Raw genomic sequence first — 18400 nt, 5'->3', positions numbered from 1 at the left:
CAACAACACAAGAGAAGACTCTACACATGGACATCACCAGATGGTCAATACTGAAATCAGACTGATTATATTCTTTGCAGCCAAAGATGGAGAAGCTCTATACAGTCAACAAAAACAAGACTGGGAGCTGACTGTGGCTCAGATCATGAGCTTCTTATTGCCAAATTCAGACTTAAATTGAAGAAAGTAGGAAAAACCACTAGACCATCCAGGTATGACCTAAATCAAATCCTTTATGATTATACAGTGGAAGTGAGAAATAGATTTAAGGGACTAGATCTGATATATAGAGTGCTTGATGAACTATGGATGGAGGTTCGTGACATTGTACAGGAGACAGGGATCAAGACCATCCCCATGGAAAAGAAATGCAAAAAAGAAAAATGGCTGTCTGGGAAGGCCTTCAAATAGCTGTGAAAAGAAGAGAAGTGAAAAGCAAAGGAGAAAAGGAAAGATATAAACATCTGAATGCGGAGTTCCAAAGACTAGCAAGAAGAGATAAGAAAGTTTTCCTCAGTGATCAATGCAAAGATATAGAGGAAAACAACAGAATGGGAAAGACTAGAGATCTCTTCAAGAAAATTAGAGATACCAAGGGAACATTTCACGCAAAGATGGGCTCAATAAAGGACAGAACTGGTATGGACCTAACAGAAGCAGAAGATATTAAGAAGAGGTGGCAAGAATACACAGAAGAACTGTACAAAAAAGATCTTCACAATCAAGATAATCATGATGGTGTGATCACTCACCTAGAGCCAGACATCCTGGAATGTGAAGTCAAGTGAGCCTTTGAAAGCATCACTACGAACAAAGCTAGTGGAGGTGATGGAATTCCAGTTGAGCTATTTCAAATCCTGAAAGATGGTGCTGTGAAAGTGCTGCACTCAATATGCCAGCAAATTTGGAAAACTCAGCAGTGGCCACAGGACTGGAAAAACCATAGCCTTGACTAGACGGAAGCAAGAGAGTTCCAGAAAAACATCTATTTCTTCTTTATTGACTATGCCAAAGCCTTTGACTGTGTGGATCACAATAAACTGTGGAAAATTCTGAAAGAGATGGGAATACCAGACCACCTGACCTGCCGCTTGAGAAACCTATATGCAGGTCAGGAAGCAATAGTTAGAACTGGATACGGAACAACAGACTGGTTCCAAATAGGAAAAGGAGTACGTCAAGGCTGTATACTGTCACCCTGCTTATTTAACTTATATGCAGAGTTCATGATGAGAAACGCTGGGCTGGAAGAAGCACAAGCTGGAATCAAGACTGCCAGGAAAAATATCAATAACTAACCTCAGATATGCAGATGACACCACCCTTATGGCAGAAAGTGAAGAGGTACTCAAAAGCCTCTTGATGAAAGTGAAAGAGGAGAGTGAAAAGGTTGGCTTAAAGCTCAACATTCAGAAAACAAAGATCATGGCATCTGGTCCCATCACTTCATGGGAAACAGATGGGGAAACAGTGGAAACAGTGTCAGACTTTATTTTTGGGGGCTCCAAAATCACTGCAGATGGTGACTGCAGCCATGAAATTAAAAGACACTTACTCCTTGGAAGGAAAGTTATGAGCAACCTAGATAGCATATTGAAAAGCAGAGACATTACTTTGCCAACAAAGGTTCATCTAGTCAAGGCTATGGTTTTTCCAGTGGTCATGTATAGATGTGAGAGTTGGACTGTGAAGAAAGCTGAGTGCCGAAGAATTGATGGTTTTGAACTGTGGTGTTGGAGAAGACTCTTGAGAGTCCCTTGGACTGCAAAGAGATCCAACCAGTCCATTCTGAAGGAGATCAACCCTGGGATTTCTTTGGAAGGAATGATGCTAAAGCTGAAACTCCAGTACTTTGGCCACCTCATGTGAAGAGTTGACTCATTGGAAAAGACTCTGATACTGGGAGGGATTGGGGGCAGGAGGAGAAGAGGACGACAGAGGATGAGATGGCTGGATGGCATCACTGACTCGATGGACGTGAGTCTGAGTGAACTCTGGGAGTTGGTGATGGACAGGGAGGCCTGGTGTGCTGCGATTCATGAGGTTGCAAAGAGTCAGACACGACTGAGCGACTAAACTGAACTGATCTGAAAGGCAGGCCTGCTTGGGCCTGGGGCCATAGTTTGCCTCAGACACTCACTCCACTTCACCTTCTTGAGTCGTCAAAATCCATTCAAAAGTACAGCGTCTGGTATATAAAATTTTCAAACAAAGACAGCAAAACCTGTCAGAAACTAGCTTATATCACTTTTAATCACATGGATGCTTGGGAAATACTTTTGGTTTCCAGCTAAGTATATTAAGAATTCCCATTGGATTTAAAACCACGACAACTATGCCCTACTCCAGATTGTACTTTACAATTTCTGTTATCACTGTGGATGGTGACCACAGCCATGAAATTAGAAGACCACTGGTTGTTGGCAGGAAAGCTATGACAAACCTAGACAGTGTGTTAGAAAGCAAAGATATCACTTTGCCAACAAAGGTCCATATGGTCAATTCTATGGTCTTTCCATCCAACTTCCCTTGTAACTCAGTCGGTAAAGAGTCTGCCTGCAATGCAGGAGATCTGGGTTCAATCCCTGGGTCAGGAGAAGGCAATGGCAACCCACTCCAGTATGCTTGTTAGAAGAATTCAATGGACAGAGGAGCCTGGCAGCCTACAGTCCATGGGGTGGCAAGAGTCAGACACAACTTAGGGACTAAAGCACCATAGTCTTTCCAGTAGTCATGTACAGATGAGAGAGTTGGACCGTAAAGAAGGCAGAGTACCAAAGAATTGATGCTTTCAAACTGTGGTGCTGGAGAAGACTCTTGAGAGTCCCTTGGACAGCAAGGAGACCAAAGCAGTCAATCCTAAAGGAAATCAACCCTGAATATACTTTGGAAGGACTGATGCTGAAGTTGAAGCTCTAATACTTTGGCAACCTGATGTGAACAGCTGACTCATTGGAAAGACCCTGATCCTAGGAAAGACTGAAGGCAGAAGAAGAGGGTGACACAGGATGAGATGATTGGATGGCATTACCAATTCAATGGACATGAACTTGGGCAAATTCCTGGAGCTGGTAATGGACAGGGAAGCCTGGTGTGCTGCAGTCCATGGGGTCTCGAAGAGTGGGATACGACTTGATGACTGAACAGCAACAATCATGGATTTGAAGTTATTAACTCTCTTCTGGATCAGATTGCAGCTCCTCCCTCCCTCTCTTGCTGACAGATTGCCTCTCTTGCTGACAGGCACTCCACAACTTTTAAATGAACAGTGATCTTTATCTGCCACCATGATTATAGACACTTCAGACACTGCCAAATGCTGTACATCCGTCATTTCTCCTTTGAGTTGTTCTTTCAAAACATCAACAGAAGTCAGATTATCAGCAAGACTCCACAGAATGCTGCTGGCCCAACACTCCCTTCAATAATGATATTTGAGACCATTTCCTCTTAGGCAATTTAAGTTTTTCGTTAAGAGTAACCACTGGGGAGGAATTCCCTGGTGGTTCAGTGTTTCAGACTCTGTGCTTCCATTGCAAGAGGCAATTGATCCCTGTTATGTAGGAGATGGAGAAGGCAATGGCACCCCATTCCAATACTCTTGCCTGGAAAATCCCATGGGCGGAGGACCCTGGTGGGCTGCAATCCGTGGGGTCGCAAAGAGTCGAACATGACTGAGTGACTTCACTTTCACTTTTCACTTTCATGCATTGGAGAAGGAAATGGCAACCCACTCCAGCGTTCTTGCCTGGAGAATCCCAGGGACCGGGGAGCCTGGTGGGCTGCTGTCTATGGGGTCCCACAGAGTCGGACACGACTGAAGTGAGTTAGCAGCATGTAGGAGATAGATGGGCTCCATATTATAGACCTTTACAGCTGGCCTCCTATTTACATTTCATAGGGCAGGAAGACATGGGCTTCAGGCAGGATACTACAACAGCCTTTCCTGAGGCAAGAGCTCACTTTCCCTATTAGTGGATGAACAATTCAACGCTTGGTGAATTCGGCTTCACAATGATAGGAAGAGCTGACATTGAAGGATCAAAACACAACATTGCTGTGAACACTTGGCTGCCACAAGCCAGTTATCCCTGTGGTAACTTTTCTGACACTTCCTGCTTAAAACCCCAAAGATTAGAAGGATTGTGAGGCCCCCCTTTTACAGTCTGTGTTCATACTGAAAATCAAGATCAAGCGAGCTTTAGCCCTTCTGCCCCACAGGAGGTTTCTGTCCTCCCTAAGCTCGCCTCAGGACACCTGTGTTACTGTTTGACAGGTGTACCGCCCCAGTCAAACTCCCCACCTGGCACTGTACCTTAACGCCAGAAGTGAGAACCCCTTTGGGGTCACCGTCCCCCACATCCCAACTCACTGAGTCAGTGAAAAAACCATCAGACAAGAGCTAGGTGGGCTGCAGTTAAGGCATTTACAATTAGCCTCCTGTTTGCCCTCCAAAATGGAAGGAACAACAGAAACAGGGTAAATAGCCCGTGTCTGCCTCTTGCCAGCCCCTTACAGTAATGGTCACGGCAAGGACAAAGAGTGGCCAAACCCTGTTTGAGTAAAGAACTGACGATCGGGCTTCCCTGGTGGCTGGTGGTCAAGAACCACCTGTCATTGCGGGAGACAGGGGTTTGATCCCTGATCTCGGAAGAGCCCACATGCTGGGGAGCAACTGAGCCCATGTGTCCAGAGAAGCCACTGCAATGAGAAGCCTGTGTACTGAAAATAGAGTAGCCTCCGTTCACCACAGCTATAGAAAAGCCTGCTCAGCAACAAAGATCCACAGCACAGCCAAAAATGGAAAAATAAATAAATTTTTTAAAAAAAGGATTAACTGGTCTCCCGTCTCCCCTTCTTTGGGGACAAGGGAGACACTACACAGCACAGAAAGGCTCCTTGTGGGTCAAAAGTCAGGAGATAATGTCAGACCAACCTCCCAGAAGCCTTTACTTCCGAGATTGATGAGGGTCCCAGGGTAGGTCAGGTGTGGAAAAAGAAACAGGTAATTGGCCTGAAGGAAGACAAAGGCCCGGAAGAACTACCCTATATAAATGTCTTAACTGCCTCTTTACTGCACTCCTCCTCACTAGGGAGGACACCCACACCCTTTCTCTCCAGGTGTGCATCTCTGCCTTGCTTCTGTCTAAAGTAAACAAACCATTTTTCTAGGTCCTCTCCCACTCATTGTGCTATGTCTCTAATAATAAACTTTGTACCCGCATTTACAAAGTTGCGGGTACAAAGTTGCATTTATAAATGCATTTTTCACCGCGGCAAAGATCCAGGGGGGAAATAGCTTCTAGCCCCTAGCCCTCACTGGTCTGGTGGCTAGAATTTCTGGTTTTCATCCCAGCTGCAGCTGCTGCTAAATCGCTTCAGTTGTGTCCGACTCTGTGCAACCCCATAGACGGCAGCCCCCCCAGGTTCCCCCGTCCCTGGGATTCTCCAGGCAAGAACACTGGAGTGGGTTGCCATTTCCTTGTCCAATGCAGAAAAGCGACAAGTGAAATGAAGTCGCAGCTACCCAGGTTCAATTCCTGGGCAGGGAATTAAGATCTCATTTCATGCCATCACTCACTGCTGCCTCACCAAGATCATCACCTGGTTAGGGAACTAAGATCCTGCAGGTCCCGGAGTGGTCAAAAAAAAAAAAAAAGAGTAGCCCCTGGGCTCTCAAGAAAAAGAAGTGAGGGAGAGGAGGACATGTCAGCTGCATCTTTCTCTGCACAATTGAACAGCAAGGAGACAGGAGGTGACACCCAACTTCCCATATGCATCTTAGTTCAGAGTGGGGTGTCACCTCTTGCCAAAAATGAACTTTTGGACGGCTTATGGGACATTAGTTTCCGGACCAGGGATTGAACCTGGGCCCTAAGGCAGTGAAAGTGTGGAGTCCTAACCACTCGACCTCCAGGGGATTCCCAGCCAACAGTGAATTTCAACAAACTTCAAAATACTGACAATTCAATCAGTGAAAAAAGTTATCCCATTAATTCTCCTTTCCCCAATTACTATATTCCACAAACACACAAAATTTTTACCATCCACCTATATATTTTATTTATCGAACTTTAAGCACAGTGTAGCCTCTACCACCAGATGCCAGTTCTTAACACTCCCCCTCCCCCAGTCGTGACAACCGACAGACTCTCAGACTTTGCCAAATGCCCCCGTGGGAGGAGGGGGAGGGAAAAATCATTGCCTTTAAACCAGAAACTGTAGAAGATCACGGAGAAGGCAATGGCACCCCACTCCAGTACTCTTGCCTGGAAAATCCCATGGATGGGAGAGCCTGGTAGGCTGCAGTCCATGGGGTCGCTAAGAGTCAGACATGACTGAGCAACTTTACTTTCACTTTTCACTTTCATGCATTGGAGAAGGAAATGGCAACCCACTCCAGTGTTCTTGTCTGGAGAACCCCAGGGACGGGGGAGCCTGGTGGGCTGCAGTCTATGGGGTCACACAGAGTCGGACACGACTGAAGTGACTTAGCAGCAGTAGAAGATCAAGGCTGCCCAGGTGGAATACAGGGAAATACCTTAACAGCCAGTATTAACCCCATGATGCCCTTTTCCCTCAGCTTGTGTTACACCTTGCCCTCCGACCCTTCTTCCCAATTTTCTAGTCACTTCTTACCAGCATCTTTTCCTGCACTTGTTTCAGAGAACTCCAGGGTCTTCTGATCTTCCACTTAAACTTACTCCTCTGGGGTTTAAATAGTATTTCTAGTGGTAAACTCCAAAATAAGCGTTTCTGCCACATAGATAAGATACCCTTCAAACCAACGGGCGGGGGCGGGGAGGGATCACGTTGGGACAACGGACGCTCCACTGAGGGAAGGAAACGAGCGTACCTCTGTGGGAGGGCTGTCAGGTCTTGCTCAACTTTGTTGGGCCAGAGGTCTTGGCCCTGCTCCCTTTGTCAGTACTATAGCAAGTGGGCTTCCCAGGTGGTGCTAGTGGTAGAGAACCCGCCTGCCAACGCACCCCTGGGTGGGGAAGATCCCCTGGAAGAGGGGATGGCAAACCACTCCAGTATTCCTGCCTGGAGAATCCCATGGACCGAGGAGCCTGGCAGGCTACATACAGTCCATAGGGTTGCAGAGAGTCGGACACGACTGAAGCAACTTAGGACGCACAGCGATCGTGGGATTGTCATGTATACTTCAATCTACAGGTGACTCCAGGAGTCAGTGCTCCAAGACTCCTGGAAGGACAGTTGGACATACCGGAAGGCAGTGAAGTGAGACCGCAATGGCCGCTGTGGGGCCACGAAGGACAGAAGCCAGCAGGGCTGTGAACCCCGGTCCGGGTCCACACGACCTCGGAGCAGAAACTTCGGATACTGTGGAAAGGGCACTTAACCCACTGACTAGGCGCCTTCCACACCAGCTGAGCGTGAGCCCAACGATCCGCGAAGAAAATTCGAGCCTCGTTTTGACGGGCCAATCAGAGATCGCGGAGGCCTAATATGACAACCTCCAGAACCAATGAGAACAGGGGATTCTCCGGGACGGCCTCCCGAGCGCCCGTCCTGAAGAGCTAGCCTGGAGAAAGTTTTTTGTTTTTTGTTTAAAAGCACAAATTAGAAAACAAGTCCTTGGCTGGAGACAGAATATGACGTTGACAAAGATGTGTGGGAAAAAATTCGGTGAGCGGGTAAAGCCTCACTTCCCCGAAACTTGGCGGGCTGAGGAACAGCAAGTCACCCTCGAGCGCCGCGCTCCGCGATCCAGAGCGGGAGAGTACGTGCAGCGCGCTGACGTCACACGCAGGGCACCGCCCCCCTACCGCCCGCCCTTATAGCGTAGCACAGGCGCGCGCACACCATTGTGTGGCTGGACTCGGCCGCCGCTGTGGTGTGAGGTGCGTGTCCGGGCTCTCGCCGTCACCGCACCCGCACCGCGGCTACTGCCGTGCGGTCCGCCGTTCGACCGCCAGCCCTCGGGCCCCTTGCCCGCTGCGGACATGCCGCGCGTCTACATAGGACGCTTGAGCTACAACGTCCGGGAGAAGGACATCCAGCGCTTTTTCAGTGGCTATGGCCGCCTTCTCGAAATAGATCTTAAAAATGGGTGAGTCGGACCCCGGGAGCCCGCGTCCGCTCGCAGCGCCCCGGGCCTGCGGCGGCAGGGCCCGTCTGAGGGAGAAGACGGTCAAGGCCGCGGCGCCGCGTGGCAGGGCCGCCAAGATGGCGGCGGCGCGGAGCCGCGGGCGCGCGCGGGGACGGGGGGTCGCGCGCGCGTGCGCGCCCTCGGCCTAACGACGCCCGCCGGCCTCCGGCCCTCGCACCGCCCCCCAGGTACGGCTTCGTGGAGTTCGAGGACTCCCGCGACGCCGACGACGCCGTTTACGAGCTGAACGGCAAGGAGCTGTGTGGCGAGCGCGTGATCGTGGAGCACGCCCGCGGCCCGCGCCGGGATCGCGACGGCTACAGCTACGGAAGCCGCAGTGAGTTCCACCCCCGCGCGCTCCGCGTCCTTGGGACCCCGGGGGGTGGGCGCAGGCTTAGGCGGGGCGGGGTGGAGCCTCCCAGCCGGGCAGGCGAGGTGGCCGCGGCCGTTTGACTCGGGTGCTCCCGGGGCTCGCTGCCTTCACACCTGCCCGGGGAAGACACGGGACGCCGGAGCGCGGGGACTGGGTGGTGGGTTTTGCCTAGGCAGGGTTTGGGTGTTTGGGGGCGGGGATTGCCAAGTCGGGAGGGAGTGACTTGTTGGGCCCCTGTCAGCACTGTCGTGGGCTCTAACTACGGAGGAAGTGAGGGGTGGCTGTATTTGTTGTATCCCCTCAACTTGCCTGTCAGTGCATTAGCTAGAAATGTGAATGACTTAGCGTAGAAGTTTGGGACTGGTTGGGGTGGAGGTGGGGGCGGGGCGGGGAATGAGGTGGGGTTTTAAGCGTAGGTTTTAGCTTTACGAAAATTGACGGGGGCCAAAGAAAATATATTTATAAATGTGGTTTTACACCACAAAGGAGATCTAAATGAGCTTTATGCTGTATATGCACTAGTTGGGGCATGTTATTGGGAGGAGGTGGGAGGGGGTTGGTTATGTTAAATGTTTGATGTTGAAATTGTTGCATGTTGAATTCAAACTTTTTAACAAGTCCTTGATGTTTCAATTTGAAAGTGACCAATGGGGCTGAGGCTGTGTCCACTGAGGCTAAGATGACTGCCTTTCCTGATTGGCCTTGGCTTTTCCATACATTGTGTGACCCTTGCCCTATGACCCTTTGGCTGACCTTACCGGAAGCCATGACGACAGCAGCCTTTTGCCATTAGACGCAGGGTGATGGTGAGGATTCCAAGGGTTAGACAAAACTGGTTAATCTGAACTAGGTGACTGTTACCTTGCGTGTTTTGTGGCCAAACCACCACCAAAAACCTCACACTGTGATGTAAGTACTTAGTGTAACTAGTAAACATTTTTGTAAAATGTAGAAATGCATGTAATCAGTTAAGTTTTATATTTTACAATGTTCTGTAAAATAAAACTTAGCGAGGTAAATTGAATAAAGGAGCAGTCACTCTCTAACAGAATGTAGGAGAAGTTTAGTTGGTTTTAGTCTGTTTTGACTTGCCCTTAATTTAATTTATGGCAAATCATAACTGTATCGAAGGTTTAGCAGTATAATAGCAAAGTCCTACTCCAGTAAATAAAGTTGTTATGTTTGTACTAACTTTCAAAAACATTATGCATGCCTATCATTGCAAAGCATCTAATTGTTCTCTTCACATGATAAAGGTGGTGGAGGTGGATACAGCAGTCGGAGAACCTCTGGCAGAGACAAATATGGACCACCTGTACGCACAGAATTCAGACTTATTGTAGAAAATCTTTCTAGTCGTTGCAGTTGGCAAGATTTAAAGGTAAGTGCTATATAATTTGGGATAAAAAAGATTTGACTTAACGTTTAAAAGGTAAGTTTTTGTATTCTTTTATATCTGAGAATCAAATACAGCAAATCTTTTTTGTTTAGATTTCTGGGAATGACCAGTCATATTGCTCTTCTAGGATTTCATGAGACAAGCAGGTGAAGTAACCTATGCAGATGCTCACAAAGAACGCACAAATGAAGGTGTCATTGAGTTTCGCTCCTACTCTGACATGAAGCGTGCTTTGGATAAACTGGATGGTACAGAAATCAATGGGAGAAATATTAGACTCATTGAAGATAAGCCACGAACAAGCCATAGGCGGTCTTATTCTGGAAGCAGATCTAGGTAATGTATTGAAGGGTATTGGGGGAGACAGTATTTGCTACAAACAAAAGAAAATTCAAGCAGCAGTATTTCAATTACTGCTGAATTGAAATTAGGTCAATTTTTAGTTTCTTTTGTTATTGGCATTGTTGGGTTCTTTTTAAAATATTTTGATACTAGATTTAATTTGTAGTGAGCAATTAAGGAGTTTTACTGTTGGCTTGTCTGTATAAATTGTTCATTTGTGTTGAGGTGTCTTGAGATGAAAATTCATTACCACATTTCTTATTATAGGTCACGATCTAGAAGAAGGTCACGAAGTAGAAGTCGTAGGAGCAGCCGCAGTAGATCTCGAAGTATCTCAAAAAGTCGCTCCCGGTAAGTGGGTTCTTGAGTGTTTTTCTGAATAACTTACTTTGTCTATAGAGTGCTTGTGTGTTCTGCCAAGGTACTGACAAAAAATCTGGCTTTTCTTGTCTAGATCCAGGTCTCGGAGCAAAGGTCGATCACGGTCTCGTTCCAAAGGCAGGAAATCTAGATCAAAAAGCAAATCTAAACCCAAGTCTGATCGGGGCTCCCGTTCGCGCTCTCGGAGCAGATCGAAGGATGAGTATGAGAAATCTCGAAGCAGGTCTCGTTCTCGATCTCGTTCCCCCAAAGAAAATGGAAAAGGTGATATAAAGTCCAAATCTAGATCGAGGAGCCAGTCCCGTTCCGATTCGCCCCTACCTGCTCCACCCTCAAAGGCCCGTTCCGTGTCCCCTCCACCAAAAAGAGCTTCAAGATCCCATTCTAGATCTCGTTCAAAGTCAAGGTCACGATCCAGATCGAGTTCCAGAGATTAACCCAGAACTCTCCACTCTTTGCACACTATTACGGAACACTTTCCTACTTGCTTAGTCAGTTACTCTTTCATGTTTCTACTTGACCTCTTCTGCAAGAAGAAACCTCCCAAAATGGGCACACAGAAATTGGATTTGTAGCCAAATTTGATGAAAAAGATGAGGTTCTAAAGAAATGGCATGAAGTCAAAGATCCTCTCCCTTGTTTGTAGAATTAAGATAACTTTGATTTTATAGCTTTTGAGCTAAAATAACTTTTGTAAAGATTAAGCTCATTTAGATTTTTTTTTTTTTTTTAAGTATTTCAGCAGGATCTGCTGGAGGGGTTTTGTTATTGTTATATTTGTTTGCTTAATTTTAAATTAACCTTTTCAGGCTTTGAATACTTAAGGCTTTAGAGGGAGAACCCAATTTTCAATTATGTTGGCTTTTTATAAAGCTTGAGTTATGTAAGATTTCAATAAAAGTTTGCTACCAAGATGATTGCCTTACTTGAATAGGTCACTCTTAAATTCCTTGAGATACTGATAATCTATCTGTGGAAACAATGTAAATTCTACTTAAGTGTAAAACAAGGCAAGTCTCAGATGCAATAAGTTTGGATACGTTAATTTGTGCTGTTAATCAAATTTGCCAAAGTCATTTTGGCCCCTTAAACAGGTTTAAGTTAAAAATAAAAGATTTTGTAGTGGACCTGTTAAACAGTTGCCTAAGTTAATAGCTTTTTAAAATGTTTTTTAAACTTAAATTGGTTGAACTCAAAAAAGTAGTTCTAATACTTGGGATCTCATCTAGCCTGGTAATCCCACTTTCTGAAAGTGATAGTTGTAATTAGTGTTTTGTAAGAGTAAGGTTCCTTGATCTTTACTGTTTGTTATGTAAAAATAGAAGTAACCTTTCTTTGATCAGAAATTTAGTATGTTATTCAAAATGGAAAAGCAAATAACTGTGTTTTCTACTGGAAAATCCTTAATATTAACAGGCACTTAACAGATCATTTGGTAAAGCAGTTACCATTTAAAGCAAAATTCTACCTAACAGTCATCCTTTTGTAGTTAGCGGGGTTCTGTGATAATTGGTTAGATCATCCTTATGAACTTCATGTGGTTGGCTTGGAAAAAACTTAAATGGGTTAAACCATAGTACTTCATCATAAAGTGTAATAAATTCTGTGGAAACCAAATTATAATCAGCAAATTTGTAGGAGTTACTGGGTTACAATTAGTCCTTATGTCTGTAAGCCTAGTTAGTTGAAATTGCAGTTTGAGAAATGAATTACCTTATATCTCTCTGTTAGGTTCGTTAAGGTAATTTCATTTTAAAAACCATTCATTAGTCTTAGTCTGAAAACAGGCTGTAGGTTGTTTGGCTCAGCTTTAATATCTTTTTGGGAGCTGTCAGTGTATAAGATGTCAAGGGCTGGGTAGTGTTAGGGTAGGGTGTGATGGATACCGCCATTTTGAGAAATTTCTGGGCTTCCTGTTATGAAATCCTAAAGAGTCTAATCTTAGGAACATAGTGCCCCAAAAGGTTGATGCTTCTTTGACGACCTTATTTTCTTCAATGCTTTTGAGGTTTTTTAAGATATTCATAAGAAATACGGTTTGTTTTTGTTTTCCCATATAGACCTTGGATTTTGAGAGAAAAAACTGGTATCTGTAATTATAGTTCATTGTTTTGCCTGTTTGAAAAAACAAAAGTTGTGACTGTTGCATAAAGAGGCAAGTCTGCACTGCCTTTCAAAATCTATTTAAGGACAAGTTACTTTTAAGAATTGGCTTTGACCAAAGTTCTCTTGTTTTCAGGGAAAGAACAAAAGCTTTTAAAACCACAGCCTTTTAAAGTAAAGGAGGGGGGAATACTACAATATACAATTTGACTTTCTAAAAGTATGCAGCATCCTTCAACTGGGCTTTCTTATGTTAGGACATCACATGGTAAAGGCAGGTTTGTCTACCCTTGTCAGCTGCCACCCCCGCAGGTGGGTAATTGTATAGGTGAATGCCTACACCCATAAGAATTTAATAGCAAGACCAGTTTATTAAAACTCGAGTTCCTGTTCCTGTGGACCCCCATCACTGGACATGCCAGACCACTGCTTATATATAAACACTGGCCCACTTAGAGTTGACCAATAAAATGTTTAGTTCCTTGCTAACTTAAGTAGAATCTGAGTCTGCAACTTGCCACATCTTTATCTGTGGCTAGATGGGAGTGTTAAACTGGTAGAGAGCAGAATAGAAGTGTGATAATCTGGATCCCCCTTTCTTTTACCTGATAGTGTGTTAACATGCCTTAGTGCCTTTATGGCCAGTTCGAGTCTTTCCTGCCCTGTGACTTGACGTTCCACTCCTGTGTTGTTACCATCTTTTCTCTTGGTATCTTCTTTCTCCCACTTTGTTAACCTATTTTGTGCTTTATTGCCTCAATAAAATGTTCACTGAGGGAAAGGTTTGATTTGAGTTTATTGTGTATTCCCACTTAGTATCAAATATTTGGCAAATATCTGATATTTGGTTTTTTTGAATCGGAGTTGCCATTATCAGGTTTGTTTATTTCCTCACTTGAATATGAGGAAAGGACTTCTCCGCTTCTCAGAAACAAGAGGTTAGGACCAACATAATATTAATAGATGGTTTATCGTGGGCTTCCCTTACGGTTCAGCTGGTAAAGAGAATCCGCCTGCAATGCAGGAGACCTGGGTTCGATCCCTGGGTTGGGAAGATCCCCTGGAGAAGGGAAGGGCTACCCACTCCAGTATTCAGGCCTGGAGAAGTCCATGGATTGCATAGTCCATGAGGTCACAAAGAGTTGGACACGACTGAGCGACTTTGATCATCATCATCATATCTGGGGCAAGCTGTTAACCGTCATGCTTTGGTGTCATCCACGGTGGTAGGGATAACCCCTCGTGGGTTGTGAAGATGAAAGTTTAATACATGAAAAATACTTTGATTAACACCATAATGATTGCTGTTATACAATAAAGTCTTTTGTATTCAACTAAGTCTTTAGATTTCACACAAAATTTAACTCCATTTATCTTGTAGCAGTTTGAACATTTTCTGTGATCATTACCCAGATAAACTAGGAAACTCGATCATCTTTTCCCAAATCCTCAACCTAATTTCACTTTTATTTATCTTGCTTTCAGAAAATGTTTTCTCAGTTCAGTTTTTGTGGTTATATGCAATTTTAGTCTTGCGAAAATGGAATGTTCCGTAAAGTATCTCTCTTTCAGCGTCCACTTCTAAGGTAGCCTTCCAAGTGGCGCAAGTGGTAAAGAGCCTGCCTGTCAATGCAGGAGACATGAGAGACAAGGGTTTGATCTCTGGGTCAGGAAGATCCCCTGGAGTAGGGCATGGCTATCCACTCCAGTATTTTTGCCTGGAGAATCCCTTGAACAGAGGAGCCTGGCGGGCTACAGACTGTAGGATCACAAAGTCAGACACAACAGAAGCCACTTAGCATGCATGCACTAAGGTAGCTGCTTCTAACACACTGTATTTACCCAGGCTAATCCATTGGTAATGCCTATGTGCATCAATAAGCAATTCATACCATGAGTGTGTTCTGCAGCTCACTTAAGAGTAGTACAGAGATCTGCCACTCTAAATGGTGCACTATCATGGAATGGATTTTTTTCAATACCAACTTTTTTAAGGAAGTAATTTTTTGGTTTATATAACCAACAGTCCATAAAAAATGTATTTTAGAGCTCTTTAAAAACATTTTAGCACTTAGTAATTACCAGTTTACACTACAGTTTTTCTTTTTTGGTAAAGCTGTACAGCTTGAGGATCTCAGTTCCCCAGCCAGGGATAAAACCCAAACCCTTGGCACTAAAAGTATGGAGTCCTAACCACTGAACTGCCTGGGGATTCTCTAAATTTTGAGCTTTTTGAAGCAGCAACCACATCTTGAACTTTGTGTCCCTAAAGCCATGTATGCTTCCATTAATTGAAAGGGAGAGTAGGTGCAGTTGTGTTTTGTAGTTAGTCTTCTAGATCCTAAGTAGCTTGCTTAGATTTGCCTGTTTTAAAACAACTTCACACATGGGCCCCAGTGTAGTAATTAGTAAAGTGATTAACTTAAAGTGAATAGGGTTCAGAAATCAGAAAGTGAATACAAACAGGTAATAAACAGTAAATTCCATCCTTGACCCCTTGAAGGAAGTCAGGATTACTATTTTGAGATCATTACTGTGGAAATTATTGTATTTGTAAGGGAATTTGTTAACAGGCAGGATTTAAATCCTGCTTCAGTTCCTAACAGCCCTAAAGTGTTGGGGTTTTTTTTAAGCCTATTTCAGATATTCAGTTCCTCTTAGTGAAAAAGCACAGAAGAAGCCTGAATGAGCAGGCTGCTTTTACAGTTGTTTCGACAAAGTTTCAAACTTAAGGAAAATTTGCACTATAGTACAAAAAAATTCTATTCCCTGTGCCATTTACCAATAATACTTCGTTTTACTTACACTGTTCCTGAGCCATCTGAAAGGTAAGTTAGAGACGTGTTTTATTCTTAAGACTTTGTGTATTTCCAGGGATGTTCTCATATTAACTATAGTGTCTACTTATCAAAACCAGGAAATTAGCTTCGATATGATCTTGTCTTTTCCACTATGTTTTGTCAGTTGTCCAATAACGTCCTTTATATGTATTTCCACTGGCCTAGGATCATTTGCTCCTTTTTGTTGTCATGACTTTAAACTGGAACAGGTCCTCAACCTTTCTTGACCTTGTCATTTTTGAAGAGTAAGGGTGATTATTTCGTAGAAGTTCTCAATTTGGGTTTGTCTGATGTCTCCTCATGATTGCATTTTTGGCAGAAATATCACAAGAATGAGATTGTCTTCGGTATATCTAGTGGTACCTTGTAATAATAACCCGAGTCACTTATATAAAGTCACTTTTTCCCTTTATGATCAGTAATTTGTGGGAGGTAACTAGAGCCTATTAAATATCCAGTTCCTTTCAAACTGTCACCCACTGTTAACATTTGTCGATTTTCTAAGTTCTGTTCATTGGCATTTCACTAAGGTGGTGCTTTGTGTGGGGGGTAGCCTTAAAGGTCAGGAGAAAAGAAGGGGTGTTTGGTTTTTAAGAGGAAGTTGAATCATTTTGGAGTCTGAGAACGTTGCTGAAGAGAGCTTGAACTACATCAGTTTGTACTTAATAGCTGTGAAAGTAGGACAGTGGTGGTTCTGGCCAAGGGCCAAAAGGAGCTAGAGGTAACTTTTACATACATGAGAGGAATATGCAATAGAAAGCAAGCTGTGTCCTCAGCTATAAAAGTGTCTTCTAATACTGTAGGTAGTAAATGCTGTTTTCAGAGCGTTTGGCACAATCACTTGTGAAATAGTAGCTGCTTTTATTGTAAAACAGTACAGGGACTTTCCTGGGGGTCCAGTAATTGAAAATCCATCTTCCAATGCAGGGGACGTGGGTTTTATCCTTGGTCAGGGAACTAGGATCCCACAGGCCGTGGGACCCACAAGTCAACAGTGGTTAGGATTCCGTCCTTTCACTGCTGGCTGATGAAAAATCCTACAATCAGGAATACCCAGCGAGGGATCATTTAAATTTGAAGGAGAGGGACTTCTGGTTGTCCAGTGGTAAGAACCCGCCTGCCAACGCAAGGGACACAGGTTCAGTCTCTGGTCCAGGAAGGTTCCACGTGCTGTAAGCAGCTAAGTCAGCACACTGCAGTAAGAAACCTGCGCCCCACAATGAAGAGTAGCCCCCACTCAGTACAACCAGAGAAGTCCCACAGGCAGCAGTGACGACCTAGCACAACCAAAAACTACAACTAAGAAGGAAATTTGAAGGAAAGATAAAAGAGTTTTAGGGATAAGCAAAAGATAAAAGTTCAGCATCACCATTTTGGATTTTCTGACTTCCAGAACTAAAGGATAATAAATTTGCATTTTAAGCCACTTTGTGGTGGTGGTTCTGCAGCAGTTAAAAACTAATAAGCTTAATTCAGAGGTTCTTTTCCCCCATTGGGTTTTCAGCAGCAGCATGAGACATGAATTCTACCAAATGTGTTGAGAACAAAAGATATTTAGCAGGGTTGGAGTAACAGAAATAGCTGAGGCTCTGGCCCACACAGAGACAAATTTTCCTAATGCTTGCAAATACAGGCTTCAGTTACAAAGCTAAAATGTAAATTTTGTCAGTCTCGATTCTTTGGAAAGCATACACCCATACACGTTATGTCCAGGGGGAAAAGTAGGACCTGAAGGAAAGAAGGACTCAATTATATTTGGAAACTTGGACCTCCCCTGCCTTTTCCACAATGGGACCCCCAACTATATAGTCAGGTGGTCAGGGGTGTCCAGTCTTTATACAAGGGATTCAGTTTAAACTCCCAGTACTGCATGGACCCAAGATCCCATCGCTCGCAATGTGTGTGTGATGAAACCCAAATCCCTGTCCAGTAACCACCTCCAGGACAAGAGACGTCAGGCCATCCCCTGGTTCCTCTGTTTCCATCTTTGTTTCTGGCTCCTGATTGCTCTTGCAAATTCAGCCATAAATTTACTCTTTTTCCTTCTTGGCTTGCTTGGTCCTTCTGCTTGTAATATTTTATCCAGGATTTGGGTGTTTTTTTTGCTAGAAAGTGCTCCCTATTAGCAAAATGTGCCATACCGTTGGAACCAGAAGTGTTTTCCTATTTATAAAAAGGGTGCATTTTCCTAAAATAAGTGCACTGTCCCAAGGATGAATTAAAATCTGTAGGGACAGAAAGGTGTGGGCTGCTCACTAGCAATAGTTTTCTCTCTGCTTCTGTTCACCAATATTTCAAAAAATTCGAGGTCCATCCAGTCTTGACTACAGACTTTCAACCCTAAATATTCAGTGGAAGGACTGATGCTGAAGCTCCAATACTTTGGCCATCTGATGAGAAGAGCCAACATTGAAAAGGACACTAATGCTGGGAAAGATTGAGGGCAAGAGGGAGAAGAGGGTGACGGAGGATGAGATGGATGGCATCACCAACTCAACAGACATGAGTGTGAGCAAACTCCAGAAGATAGTTAAGGACAGGGAAGCCTGGCGTGCTGCAGTCCATGGTGTCACAAAGAGTCATAGATGACTTAGCAACTGAACAACAGTCCACTCTTGAGTAGTGAGTTAACTTGAAAATAGTGAAGGCTATTAAAACTTGTAGAATATGGGGTTGTCACTTGAGGGAAGAATAGGACTTCATCACTTTCTCTTGAGGGCAGACTGGACCAGCAGAGCAAGCTATGGTTACATTAGAGGTAGAACCTTCCCCAAACACATCTACTTGGAAGAACTCTCCATCCCTGAATGTGTTCAAGGAAGCAAGCCCACCAAAAGTATCAAGAC

The 18400-nt window shown here is 44.4% G+C and overlaps 1 protein-coding gene across 1 annotated transcript; it reads left to right on the top strand.

Annotated features, from left to right (window-relative positions):
- Positions 1 to 7802: 7802 nt before the first annotated feature.
- On the top strand, positions 7803 to 13495 carry SRSF6 (serine and arginine rich splicing factor 6). Its single transcript, XM_027558514.1, has 6 exons — positions 7803 to 8077; positions 8305 to 8453; positions 9746 to 9870; positions 10016 to 10224; positions 10498 to 10581; positions 10685 to 13495. The coding sequence occupies exons 1-6, from the start codon at positions 7971 to 7973 to the stop codon at positions 11046 to 11048; spliced, it is 1038 nt and encodes a 345-aa protein (XP_027414315.1). The 5' UTR covers positions 7803 to 7970; the 3' UTR covers positions 11049 to 13495.
- The last annotated feature ends 4905 nt before the right edge of the window (positions 13496 to 18400 follow it).

This window comes from Bos indicus x Bos taurus, chromosome 13 (genome assembly GCF_003369695.1).
Source record: "Bos indicus x Bos taurus breed Angus x Brahman F1 hybrid chromosome 13, Bos_hybrid_MaternalHap_v2.0, whole genome shotgun sequence".
Taxonomy (NCBI): Eukaryota; Metazoa; Chordata; class Mammalia; order Artiodactyla; family Bovidae; genus Bos; species Bos indicus x Bos taurus.
Note: the sequence above shows the minus strand (reverse complement) of the source record. Positions and strands in the feature narration are given on the sequence as shown.

Bases quoted from the DNA above. Each gene is read 5' to 3' on its own strand.
- SRSF6 (XM_027558514.1), top strand. From the start codon at position 7,971: ATGCCGCGCGTCTACATAGGACGCTTGAGCTACAACGTCCGGGAGAAG. The intron at 8,078-8,304 runs GTGAGTCGGACC...ACCGCCCCCCAG, and splicing joins GAAATAGATCTTAAAAATGG to GTACGGCTTCGTGGAGTTCG. The intron at 10,225-10,497 runs GTAATGTATTGA...TTCTTATTATAG, and splicing joins TATTCTGGAAGCAGATCTAG to GTCACGATCTAGAAGAAGGT.